The sequence below is a fragment of the Pseudorca crassidens genome, chromosome 12, assembly GCF_039906515.1.
Source record: "Pseudorca crassidens isolate mPseCra1 chromosome 12, mPseCra1.hap1, whole genome shotgun sequence".
NCBI classification, from domain to species: Eukaryota; Metazoa; Chordata; class Mammalia; order Artiodactyla; family Delphinidae; genus Pseudorca; species Pseudorca crassidens.
In genome coordinates, this window is record NC_090307.1 from 4,733,803 (window position 1) to 4,746,859 (window position 13,057).

The 13,057-nt window shown below is 35.5% G+C and overlaps 1 protein-coding gene across 2 annotated transcripts in view; it reads right to left on the minus strand.

Moving 5' to 3' along the window:
* Nucleotides 1–13,057, minus strand: part of ZNF407 (zinc finger protein 407) — a 480,028-nt gene that overhangs the window by 436,843 nt on the left and 30,128 nt on the right. For both annotated transcript variants that reach the window (XM_067698828.1, XM_067698827.1), the window contains exon 3: nucleotides 8,574–8,688. In XM_067698828.1, the coding sequence (XP_067554929.1) occupies nucleotides 8,574–8,688 (115 nt within the window). The remainder of the gene's footprint in view (nucleotides 1–8,573; nucleotides 8,689–13,057) is intronic.

Sequence of the window (13,057 nt, forward strand, 5' to 3'; positions counted from 1 at the left end):
TTTCACTTACAATAGCATTTCTAAAATAGATTAGGAGGGAAGATCTTACATTTAGCCAGATTTTATAGGAAGAATCTTCTAGCTCCTCATGAACCACATGTAAAGCTGACAGTGTATTTATGATGCTAATTAACCCCTTATCAGTCCTTCAAAACAACCATCCTTTGGTCCAGCTCAGTATACTCCTATAGCTCCTCAGCACTAAACAGTACTTTTTAAAATTGAAAGGGAACAGCAAACCCAAAATAATTTTCTAAAAATTCATATACCTACAGAGTAGCATTAAACAGTGTTTGGAACTGTTCTTACTTGCCGCTCTAAATATGTAGATAACAAAGACCTTATACTCATTCTTGGTAAAATGCTAAAGCAAGTCGCAGCGAGGGGAATAAAGGAGCTCCAGGGATGAGTGAAAGTGAACAATGGGTATGGAGACAGAACCCATAGAAACAGAAACCATTTACATACCCAAGGACTAAGAAGTAGGAGAATAATACCCATTACGAAACAGTATATATATATATATATATATATATATATATATATATATATTTCTTTAATTGATGGTTTCCTGTCCCAATTTACATTGCCCTGCCAGATGAACTGTGTATGGAAACAACTCTAACGTCCGTTTTCAATGTACCGGTTGCATGTGGACATCTGCAGTATGGCCACATAACTGTGTGTCCTTGTAATTATCATTTGGAACTATGCTACATTAGGTTATATGGAACCGGTATTAACCTGTATCCATTACAGTTATCCACAATCAACAGCATTCCTAATTAAAATTGTGAACAATGAAATTCTCTTAAAAATAATTCCCCACGGCCAATCCCCATGCCCCTTCATTCTGAAGTAGTAATTCACTTCCTGCCAGGCTCTCTATTTCCTCCCTTCACTGCTTATTCACAGTCTAGAAAACTAGGAAGAAAGTCGGGGGAAGGGTAAGCTGTGACAAAGTGAGAGAGTGGCATGGACATATATACACTACCAAACGTAAAATAGCTAGTGGGAAGCAGCCGCATAGCACAGGGAGATCAGCTCGGTGCTTTGTGACCACCTAGAGGGGTGGGATAGGGAGGGTGGGAGGGAGGGAGACGCAAGAGGGAAGAGATATGGGAACATATGTATATGTATAACTGATGCACTTTGTTATAAAGCAGAAACTAACACACCATTGTAAAGCAATTATACTCCAATAAAGATGTAAAAAAAAAAAAAAAAAGAAGTGATGGAAAGCAGAGGAAAAGGCCAGCATTCAGCACCGTAGCATGGCACAGTTTTGTGATCCGGCCCTGCCACCTGCGCCTTCCTTTACAGTCCCACCTCAGGCAGAGCTGAAGTCCCTGTGGCTCCTGAACTCGCCATGCTCCTGGTTGAACCTCCCCAAAGCCCTGCCTGGAATGGGCTGCCCCTGGCTGCCTGCCTAACCCCCACTCACCTTCACATCACGCTACCTAGCTGATGAAATATTTTTTGAATCGGCAACAAGAGTCAGAAAAGACTTGGGCATTTCTTTACCTGAGCTTTCTCCATCCATTTGCAGCAGATATCATTTTGATCTTTTAACCCTAAAGACTAACAGCACATACTGATGCTCCATAAATATTTAATATTAAAAAAATCCCCCGCTTCACCCCTTCTAAGCACTTAAAACTCCAGGAATTTCTCGCAGTGTTCTTAATATGCCATGCTATTCCATACTTCACTACTTTTGCTCTTTTGTTCCCTCTAATAAAAAAGTGTCCTTTTTTGCCTTGTGTATAAATACCTCCTCATCCTTCGAGAAACAACTCAAACCCATCCTCTGAATGAAGCCTTTCTTGCTGCTCCCAAGCAGAGCTGGGCACCCCTCCTCTGTGGACCACCATCCCCCTCTCTTTCCCCTGTAGTCTGCCTCTGAGTCTGTCTCTCCTACTTGGAGCACGTGACCGCAGGGCCGTTGCACCACCTGGGCCTACTTGAAGAGGAAACTGTCAAGAATCTGCCCAATGGGAAATGAATGAATACCTGAATCAATGGTTGTACTTCCCTCGTATCTACATTTCCAACACCTCCTCTATTCAGTCTCAGACAAATCAAAGAGCAAAACCCTGTAGAAAGTAAAGGACTTTCAGAAACACATGAACAGGAAGACGGAGGGAGAAAACAGGTTAACAATAAAAATAAAAAAAAAAATCACAGGACAGGCCAAGGAAACCAGAGGAGTAGCTGCCCTTCTGTATTTCACTCCTGAGATCAGGAGGGCTAAGGAATCCTGTGATTCCACAATAGCATTTTAAAGTCACCATGGAACATTTTAAAATAAAAATAAAGCAAAAATTACTTAAGTCACTGAGATAAGACCTTTTCACTGGAAAAGACCTTAGAGACAGAGGCCAGTGTTTTCAACTACAACAGCAACAAATGACAATGTGTATTTTATTTCTATTTTCTTATGAGCTGATCACACTTACTGCCTTGGAATAAATCTATGACCCTACTCTTCCAAGGCAAAAATTCAAGAAAACTCTATCACAAAAAAGGAGCACAGGATATGGTGGTGACGAAGATGCCCTCCTCTCCCTGTGAGGAGAGGCGGAAAACAGTTTCTTCTGTTTCTTCCCCGTTATCCTAACCATACCCCCGACTCTCTCCTGGATTTACAAAGCAGTTCACTAAAAAATATCCTACAATCGTATCTGAGAAAAAGTATATTTTATTTTAATATAATAACCAAGATATCTCCTAGATTTTCAAAATAAAAAGTCATTTGTTTATAAAAAATATAAAATAACATCCATTCAGTATTTAAATGGTATTTCAAGGACTTCAACATCAGAAGAATAAACTAACAATGTACATTTGGTACTCCTCACTGACAGGAAGAGAGACAGTCAGCATTATGTGGGATTTTTAAATTTTCAAACTAAAGACAAAAATATACCATTAAACAAAAAGCATTAAAATATTATAGAGATAAAATATGTAACACATCCTTTATAACAAGAGTATTTTAATGTTAGTTTTGATGTTTTTTATAAAATTGAGAGATGCTGCCCTTTATATTGTTACATGCATAATTTATGACATGATATAAAACAAACTTTTTCTATCTATGTCTTTTTTTCTATGTCTCTTTAACCAAAACAACCAGCCGAACCAAAAACTTATTTTATTTGGATACATCTGTAGATATGATGGCTGTAATTAATTGTTCAGCTAAAAATGCAATCCCATGGTGCTCTTAATGATTTAGGTATACACAGCTTTAATTCTCAGAGCAGACTAAAAATAGTGATTTTAATTTATTCCTGCTGCCTAAAATTACACACAACCATGTATTTTTAAATATTTCCAGCCTATAAAAATTACTAATTTTTGCCACTTGTGTTTATCTGCATTTAGACTTTGATTTGGATAAATTAAGCTCTCAAGTGTTCCTTGCTTTATGAAACTCTGCATGTTGTACACTTCAACACAAATAAATGACTTGTACCATTAGAGGTTTAAATAATGTAATGTATTTCATGCTCAGCCTGAAGCTGGATTCCAATGAAGTTGCTAATGCACGTAATGATTAAGTGTAACTCAAATACTAACTGTGTTGTTGAAAACATGACAGGCAATAATTTGGTCTATTATATTCTGCCATTTAATTGCCTAGTACAGACATTCTCTGACACGTTATGAAGCAATGATTTACAATTATTCAAGCTGCAAAGGTCAGAAAGTGACATTATAATCATCTACATAGAGATCCCTTCTAATGCACAAAAACTAGGTAATGCCACACACACACACAAAAAGAGTTTTGCTGCATTAGTAACTTTCTACTTAAGGTTTCTTAAACCAACTAAGAATAAACAGTTCATAAGCACATTAATACACAATAGAAAATGTCTAGAATCTTTTCATGAACCCAGAGGTGACAGATTTAGTAAATGCCCTATTCTCTCCTGATTAGGTAAGTACTACTCAACTGTTTATATACAAGATTCAAGACTAGACACAGGGAAAGCGGTCAGAAAATAACATAACCCCTAAATCATGCATACTGGGGTTTTTGTGAATAATGGCATACAAAAGTTAAGTATCATTTCCCGGGTTTACTGAACTCACAGGCTACTTACTAATTTTCTACTTAGTCTTTTTTTGTAGTAACTAGTAATGAAAAAAAAAACCATAACCCAAGAAGATCAATTTTACCCCTCTCACCCTAATGGAAAGACAATAAAATCTTCTCTTTTTTAGGCACTTATTTCTATGATACTAACATGTTCAATCTGTAACAACTCAAGTGCAATAAATTATCAACACATAAAGAACAATGAGGAAAAATAATAAAATTATTTAAAACAACACTTTAATATGAGAAAAGTGAAACAGAGAGAGACCAAAAAGAGAGAGAGCGCGCAAGAGACTGAATACCAGAATATTAAAATAAAATACAGTGCAAGCAATTTTTTAGAATAATGTAAGTCTGAGCAAAAGCAGAAAACAAAAGTGGCTGGGGGCTGGAAGTTACAGCTATCACATGCTAGAGAAAACAACCTAGAGAGAAAAAAAATAAGTACAAATTAAAATCAGTAACTAAAACAACAGATATTACAAAAGCAGAGAAATAAAGAAAAGGTACAGTTAAAGGAAGGAAACAGTGGTCTACCATTACTAGCCCATAATTTAACTCCATCACTAAAAATACTTTTACTCTCAGGTTTACTCTGTACGATGGGATAATGAACATGAGATAAACAATCTCATGAAACTGAGATCAACAAATGAAACGACTGCTAATTAAGCTGTACACTAAAACACAGCACTGCTTAAATACTATTTATTACTGAGAGTATTATATATACACTAATGTGTGTGTGTATGTGTGTACACACACGGAGGAAGAGATTACTAAAATAAATGTAAATGAATTTAACAAAACATGGTTTCCACAATGATGTTCTTCAGCCACTGAGATTTTTAAGTTCTTGACTACGAAAAATAGCAAAGGTAAAGATCACGGACTTAGGAAAAATGTGTTTACCTATTTTTAAACATATGTTCCCAACAAAATTATTAACTTCTATATAAGGTGTTTTCTATTATTTTTTATTTTCTCCCCCACTAAGCCCTATGTCCGACCCATAGCACATTTTCATGTTAACTATCCAACAAGTGCTAAATATAAATTCACCTATATTCTATAAAATTCCTCTTGGGGTCATGCTCAGAAGTAAGAAAAACATTAAGAAACTGTAATTCAAAAAGTGCTCCTCCTAAAAGTGAAAGTAAAATGAAAGGCTTTTAAATGAAGTTATCTATAACATGTTCTTAAAACAGGGAGTGCAGAGCAATACATTTCTGAAACCTATACCCTGACATAAAGCATGTAAACCATGGGTAAACAAAACTTAAATCTTGAATTCTGAATCCCAGCTAGCATTAGGAATTAGACATCGAATACAATACATTCAGCCTCTTTGGTCAAATGACTCAAATCCATGATATACTGTGGCTAGATTTGCCGATGAGGGGGACAGAGAGATCTTAAAATTGAGCTTAAAAATTCAAAGAAGATCAGTGTAGGTTCAAACAACTGAAATAAAAGTTTAAAAGGCAGTTTTTATTAAAGGAGTAGCTAATGCACAACCCTTAAATTAAGCCTTAGTAAATAATATATGATACATATTTGATGAGCATCTAAAATCTTAAAGATATGAAAAAGAAGTCATACAATTACAAATAAACTGAAACATTAATACTGATGTCTTTTCAACAAAATGTACTGTTTGTTGTTTTCATCAATTTCACCATAGAATATAAGATTTTTTTCAAGAGGTAACTAAGGAAAAATAGTACAACACTGTGAGTAATAATTTCACTTCAAAAATGTGCCTGCCCCACTGTTTTCATATATTATTACTCTAACAGAACTGTTTGAAAAACCGTTTATTTCTTACAACTCAAACAGTGAAGGGGTTATTAGTAAAATTCTAAAACAGACACTAAGATACTAACTACTGAAGAAAACAAAACATAGTGCAAGACCTTCTGTTTGTGACAAAATTATAGAGTTAATGTTCCTGAAAGATCACTTCACCTTTTAAAGCATGATTTTTTAAAAGGTAAAATTTATAGCAATTAAAGCTAATGAAGAAATGCAGCATAAGCTGCTTATGTTCAGGAACTAATAGGTCCACTGAGCATTTCTAAGATTATTTAGCCATCAATGATAATGAATTGACATTGTCAGTCATGTTAATGTACCAGTGCTCTCTACTGCCACTAATCTGATAGCCAATTCTCTCTTTTTTTTTTTAACGTTTTTTACTTTAATTTTTAACCTACATTCTGCTCTATCCCTTTGAAACACATGGAATACAGAACAACCTATGATACTTTTTCTTTAGCATTAAAGGGTATTTAACTCATTATTGTTCTGTGTCAACTACATAGGTCGATAGGCATTCTGCAGTTTACTGAAATTCTTCAGAACTTTTAGCTTCACTGTAAAAATATCTACCCTGTACAAGTAACTGTTATGTGACTTTTAAATCAAATTTCACATAAAAAATTAAGAGAACTATTATTTCTTGTTCAAATAAAATTCAACGACTATTGTAATTTTAAGTGATACAATTTGAGAATCCAGATTGATTTTTCTATGTATACACACACACACGTAGACTTCTCTGACAGCCATATAAAACTCAACATAGCTATATGTACTTATAATTCTTTACTTGGGAATCACTATATAAACCATTAGTGCAACATGCCAGTTGTACATGCTAAGCAATGAGCTAAGCAAGTGTGCACTGCTCAAATCACACAACCAAAGCCAATCAATCAGACATTGTTTTTGACGCTACATGTGTCAGAAACTGCTCTCTGAAAGTTTCTTCTTCTCTTTCCAGGTTTTGGTAACGCTAATAAAAAATGAATGGAATTAGGTTTCTAATAACATAGTATGCAAAAATTATTTCCTTATTTTGCAGACACAAAGAAGAAACTGCTTATTGTCATAGCACAAATTTTCATTGGAGTCAGGGCCTTCCTCTATCCTATAACTCACATGGTAAAAACAATAAATGAGGTATCTTTTAAAATTCCGAGACCTGGAGCAATTAAATGAACCATGTGGCACTCGACCCTTGCAGCTAAAATCAGTAGCAACAAAACTCATTCTCCCACTGATGTTCAGGGGGCTTCAGGGCAAAGGTTCATCTTCATTTACTTTAGCTCCAAGTCACTGAACCATCAATTCTGCCAATGAATAAATCACAGGCCATGGTTAATAAAACTGCTTGCAAAGTTATTTGTAAAACTATCTTAAGGGTCAAAAAATGCAACTGCATCCTGGGATGAAATGTACAGTCCATTAAAAAACAGAAACTGTTTTTGACTTAAAAGATATTTACACAGTAGTGCTAACCAGAAGAATCTTCCACTGAAAAAATAAACTTAATATAACATGTACGCGGCTTCCCTGGTGGCGCAGTGGTTGAGAGTCCACCTGCCAGTGCGGGGGACGTGGGTTCATGCCCCGGTCCGGGAGGATCCCGCATGTCGCGGAGCAGCTGGGCCCGTGAGCCATGGCCGCTGAGCCTGCGCGTCCGGAGCTTGTGCTCCGCAACGGGAGAGTTTTTTATATATATATATATATATATATATATATATATATATATAAAAAACATGTACGCATTGCATAATTTAATTAAATCCGAAGTGTTTTGTGAATTAACCATAAGAACTGCAGGTTCCTCAGGTTTCACATAAAGTGTTTTTATACGATGCACTTATTAGTTAATTTCTCTAGCATAACAGCATTAAAATATACTTTTAATCAGAAGTAAGGTATTAAAATCCAGCTCTGAATGTCCTATGATATACCATAGATGCCATGGCATTTTAAAACCTTTCAAACATTTCTGCTAAATTAATTAGTGTTGCATTAAGGCGTCTCATTGCTTCCTATTAAATGCAACACATTTGAGTGACAATTAAACATTGTGAATGATTCTTTAGAGGAAAGAGCCATTAACTAAAACAGAAAAAAACAAGTTTTGAAATAACGTTACACAAAAACCTACATTATACACTGGTTTTTTAAGCTTCATCCCTGCAATAATCAGTTCTCTGAAATTAAATCTTTTTCTGCTTTTTTCCTTATAGAATGTGTCCAATGTATCCAAAGAGCCATTAATGTGATTAAAATTAAAGCGGTATAGCAAAAGAAAAAAAAACATACATATACAATACTGAAGCTATATTATGTATTTTTTTATGTCTTTAAATGGAATTTACACTTCTCTCTGGCAATATGAATGAACATCCTATAATTTAGTCAATTTACAGATTACAGGTTCAAATTGACCTTGTAGCCCATAAAATTGCTCATCTTCAGTACAGGATTAGAAGTGGGAGAAGAATGTCATAACTGTGTTTAAGGAATTTACCATAACAATGGAAAGAAGGATACGCATGCATAATTTTAGCCACTCTTACTCCTATCAGTTTTGAATTCTGAAACAATGGATACCCTGCACATGCTTCCTGGCTCACCACGGTAGAGACGGTTTCAATTTACTCACCCACAGACATGACACTTGTATTCCCTCATCCCAAGGTGCCTTTTGACATGGTTTCTGGCATCGCCAAGCTGAGCTGTTGCAAAATGGCATATCTTGCACTTGAATGGTTTTGATCCTAAATAAATTTAACATAAAGTATGATTTGAATTTGAATAATACATTACTGATAAAGTTTTAAAAGAGGCCCAGATCTTAAATCATACTTATAATCTAATTACAAATTTCTGTCCCCCAAATGGAATACCTGCATTCCTTTCTAACTTGAACAGACACGCATTCCACAATTATTCCACCAAGAAGACTTTAATGTTCCAATGAGTATTTCTAACTTTCAATAACATTTCTAAAATTTAAAGTCAAAGGTGATACACCTGAGCAGTACTAAGCAGATGAGATGAGCTACATAATTTCAAATATTTTTCTTACAATTCACAAAAATAGTTTTAAAAGTCATTTAACATTTTAAATGGAACATTTTTAAAACATAAATGCATACAGAGTAGCTGATGTTTTTTAAAAATATATTTATTATCAAATAAATTTCTCAGTGGCCACATCCCCGTTCCCTCATATTTCTACAGCTTTGAATTTTTTCACATTAATATTTCAGTTTTTTTTCTAACATCCCAAATTATTCACAATATTACTCTTTCAATACCATACAATATAAGAATATATAGTGGATAAATTATTTGCTTTTATGATCATTTTAGAGCCAAAAATCTGTGATGATTCAGCAAATCAGAATTACTGACATTATGGCTATTGTTGATTTCAAGAACATTTCAACATAAAAGGCACAGTACCAACAATTTTTTTATTTCATAAAGAAATAAGATTAATCTATACTCAAAAAATGAGGAGACAAAATTATTTCAAGAGTCCACAAACTTACTGTCAATAATAGGTAGATTCTAACTGGAAAATAGTTACTAATTGATAATCAGTACCCATATTAACAAGAAGCAACACTCTTTCAAAGTGTAACACATATATACCATTTTCTAATTCTAACCTTTAAATCCTCAAGGAAATAAAATCATTTTAAAAAACACAGTTTAAAATTGGTACAATGTTTCCAAATTTTTCATAGCATGTTTAGTACCTACTTGGTGAAGTACCTCTTCTAATACAGTTAGACAGAATATGAAATATGTGGACTTTAATAAATATACAAAAAGAGCTCAAATAAAAAAGTTGCAGTAAATCATTTTTGATCAATGGAACTTTGCGCAATGCCCTTGAAAAAAAATCCTCCAAGAATACTGTGCTGAAATTGAAGCGCTCAGTAAAAACTTTGAGTCTTAAATTTCAATTTAATTCCCAAAAGCTGACAAAAAAAGTGAAGCATTTAATTTTAATCTTCTAACAGAAATAAAAAAGTCAACAGTACTAAGCACAGGCAAAGTTGAATATTTCACAGTGCAGAGACAATGAAGCCAGATCTTCTAATACTTCCATTTCTACTGTTAGAAGTAGAGGTAAAATATATTTAGCACCTGAATGGTTGTATCTCGTCAGCTTTATATGTTTAAATGTCAAAAGCAGGTTGAGACTGCGGCTTACAGCAATCACATTCTATCAGTCACATTAGAGACTACAGTTTATTTAAATGATTCTGATAAAACTAAGCCTATCACTACTTTGAAACATTTCATCTTGACACAGCATTCTATAAAGGGACTTGTAAAAGAAAACAGTGAGAAGAACCAATTCACCTGTACTTTAAATTAAACTGCACTAAAGGTAATTAGGAAATTATTAATCAACAATAACATCAGGACTCTAAACGAAGAAGATAAAGCTCTCTCAACACGTGTATTATTACAATTTTGGTGAAAGGATCCAAAATATCTCGTGACTCAAGCCCTTGTGTGCTCGCTCTGCACTACAGGGTGTGAGTTCCTCTGTGTGGCAGCACACGGGCCACGGGGGCCGGACACAGACCTTCAGCGCTTTCAGTGGACTGTCCGTGGCTCCCTGGTGGAAACCGCAGTTCCTTCGGGTTTCAGCCATCACTGCTGGTGTGCTGACAACACATCCACGAGTCACCCTGTTGACTGTTTCCATGTAGAAATCACGGAGGCCCTGACTACTTTTTGTATCTTACATGCAGAGATGTGTTAACATCTCCTTCCTGGCCATAAAAATTCTAATACTACGGGACTAGGGGTAACATTTTTCTGTATAAGAAAACAAGAAATGTCCCATTTTTTTTCCTGACAGCGTTTCCATTTTTAAGCCTGCTAGGCCCATTCCAAAATGAATCCAGGCATAGTATTTTTAAGGCAAAATTTGTAAGACCACATATTTCTAAATTTGTCTTTCAGGCATATTGAGATTATTACAAACTGTCAATATTATTTTAAATAGTCCCACTCCATGAGACAGCATTACCCTCAGTAGTTTTTGTTTTGTTTTAATTTGGCCTGTGAGGTTTTCTGAAAGGGAAAAATGAAAGAGGGTCTCTAGCTTTCTGGCACCTCACAATGTTACCTAAATAATTCCAAAGACTTTAAAAACAAAGCCTCCCTCTCAGACCTGCACTGGCCTTCCTCAACTTCATTCACTGCCAACTGCTATGTATACATGGACGTGACACTGACACTTAAAAAATCATAAGAAGACTTTAGGTTTTAAAGAATCAAGTAATATGGATACAACCCATTATCTAATTAATGCTTCTCCACTCCACAATCCTCCCTACACTGAACACTTCACTGGTTCCTCTGCTCAGCTGTTTACTCCTTCATTCAACAAACAGCACTGAAAGCCAGCACCACATGGGGGTGAAGCAGTGAGCAAAGCAGAGGCCCTGCCCTCACTGCGCTTAAACTCAACGCACTAACTCCCCCTAACCGCCTCTTCCCAAGCTGTTCTGGCTTCTAAACCGTCACTTATTAAGGTACAAACACCACCAGCCCTAATGTTCTCCCACATGTGGACATTTCCAAATAGCGCCAGAGACCAGCACGCTCTGAACAGGAAGTTAAGGGCTTCAGACAGTCTTCCGACTTAATGACCTCTGGTATAGGAAATTAAAGCTCTAACTACCAGAACAATGCCGGAGAGAAAATGAACAGCTTTTCCTGTATTACTAACGCAAAGGGAAAGGAGACGCTGCACTTTCTGGTCATGTGGATGGCTTCATACCAGCGAGCACTCAGGAAAACTCTGGGAGGCTTTTTTCCCACAATCCTCGATAACCAAAACTCATTTGTTTCTTCAAGTGCTGCTTTTATCGTGTTAAGGAGGGGAAGAAAAGGTTACATAAAACATATAGTAAATCACAAAATATGAAAACAGGGATTGGAAGAATAAGCCCTTTTCCAGTTAACCATTAATAACAGTCCCTGAATTACTATTTCATGGACATAAGCAAAGTATCAGAGAAGCAATTCTTTTTAAGATGCCCCCAGGAAAAAAAACAAAAGAAAACAACAACAACAACAAAGAAGCCTTGGATTAAAACCTGGAGAGCAACCTCCCCGCAAAAAATGACTTGCAAAATTGAAATGTCGGCTGGCACTGGGGACTCAGGAAGAGAGCTCTTTGCGGTGCCTCAGAACACCATAAAAATGTACTTGCTGATAAGCCAACAGGAGATGTTAAAAAGTATGCTAACTTTTACTAAATGTTACAATCAATGATGTAACTTATATAAGTAGGGTTACTCTGTCACATATTGATAGTTACCTCACTTTCACATCCACATTAACTTGATTTTAAATGCAATTAATACATATAGCCAAGGAAGACTAATGGACTACATTCTGCACTTAACCTGGTGGACATTTTCAAATGGCACAAGTGACCAGTGCAAACCTATTTTGCATTGTAAACGACTAAATAAATCTTAATGGATTAAGAATGATCAGCTATCAACACACAAGGGAAATTAAGTGCTGAAATGCCTACATTGATTATTTTAAATTGTTAGCCTTACTCTGTTCCTGAATTTGTGTGCTTTTAGTGAGCTTCAACACATTTACAAGACTTATTGACTATAATTACAAGAGAATTCAAGTAATGGACACATCAATTATAAGCAACATGTCTTGACCAGACAGTTGCATAAAGAATTCTAAAAAGAGCTCCATTAGCATCTTCCTCTTAGTTTTATTCAGTTTTATCTGCCTTAAGAGGGCATGTTAAGAAAGAACCTATTTTCTGCACACATGAACGAGCCTGATTTCTAAAACCTATCATTTCAGAAAGTGAGCGGCAACATGGTACCGACAGAGGTATTAATAAGGCCAACAAATAAGTATTTGACCTTACTCTCCAGGGGTGGTTCTACTACATGGGAAGAGCTGGGATCAAGAGTACAATGTTTATACTTACCTAGATTAACCTTATGCAGGTTGCCCTGTTACTTTCTTCAGAGAAAAACTTTTATCTATCTTTAATCACCCTAAACTCTTAATAATGTTTCATACCCTTTTGTCTTCCTCCTTGTAACCGTGCACTAAGTTTCAAAAACT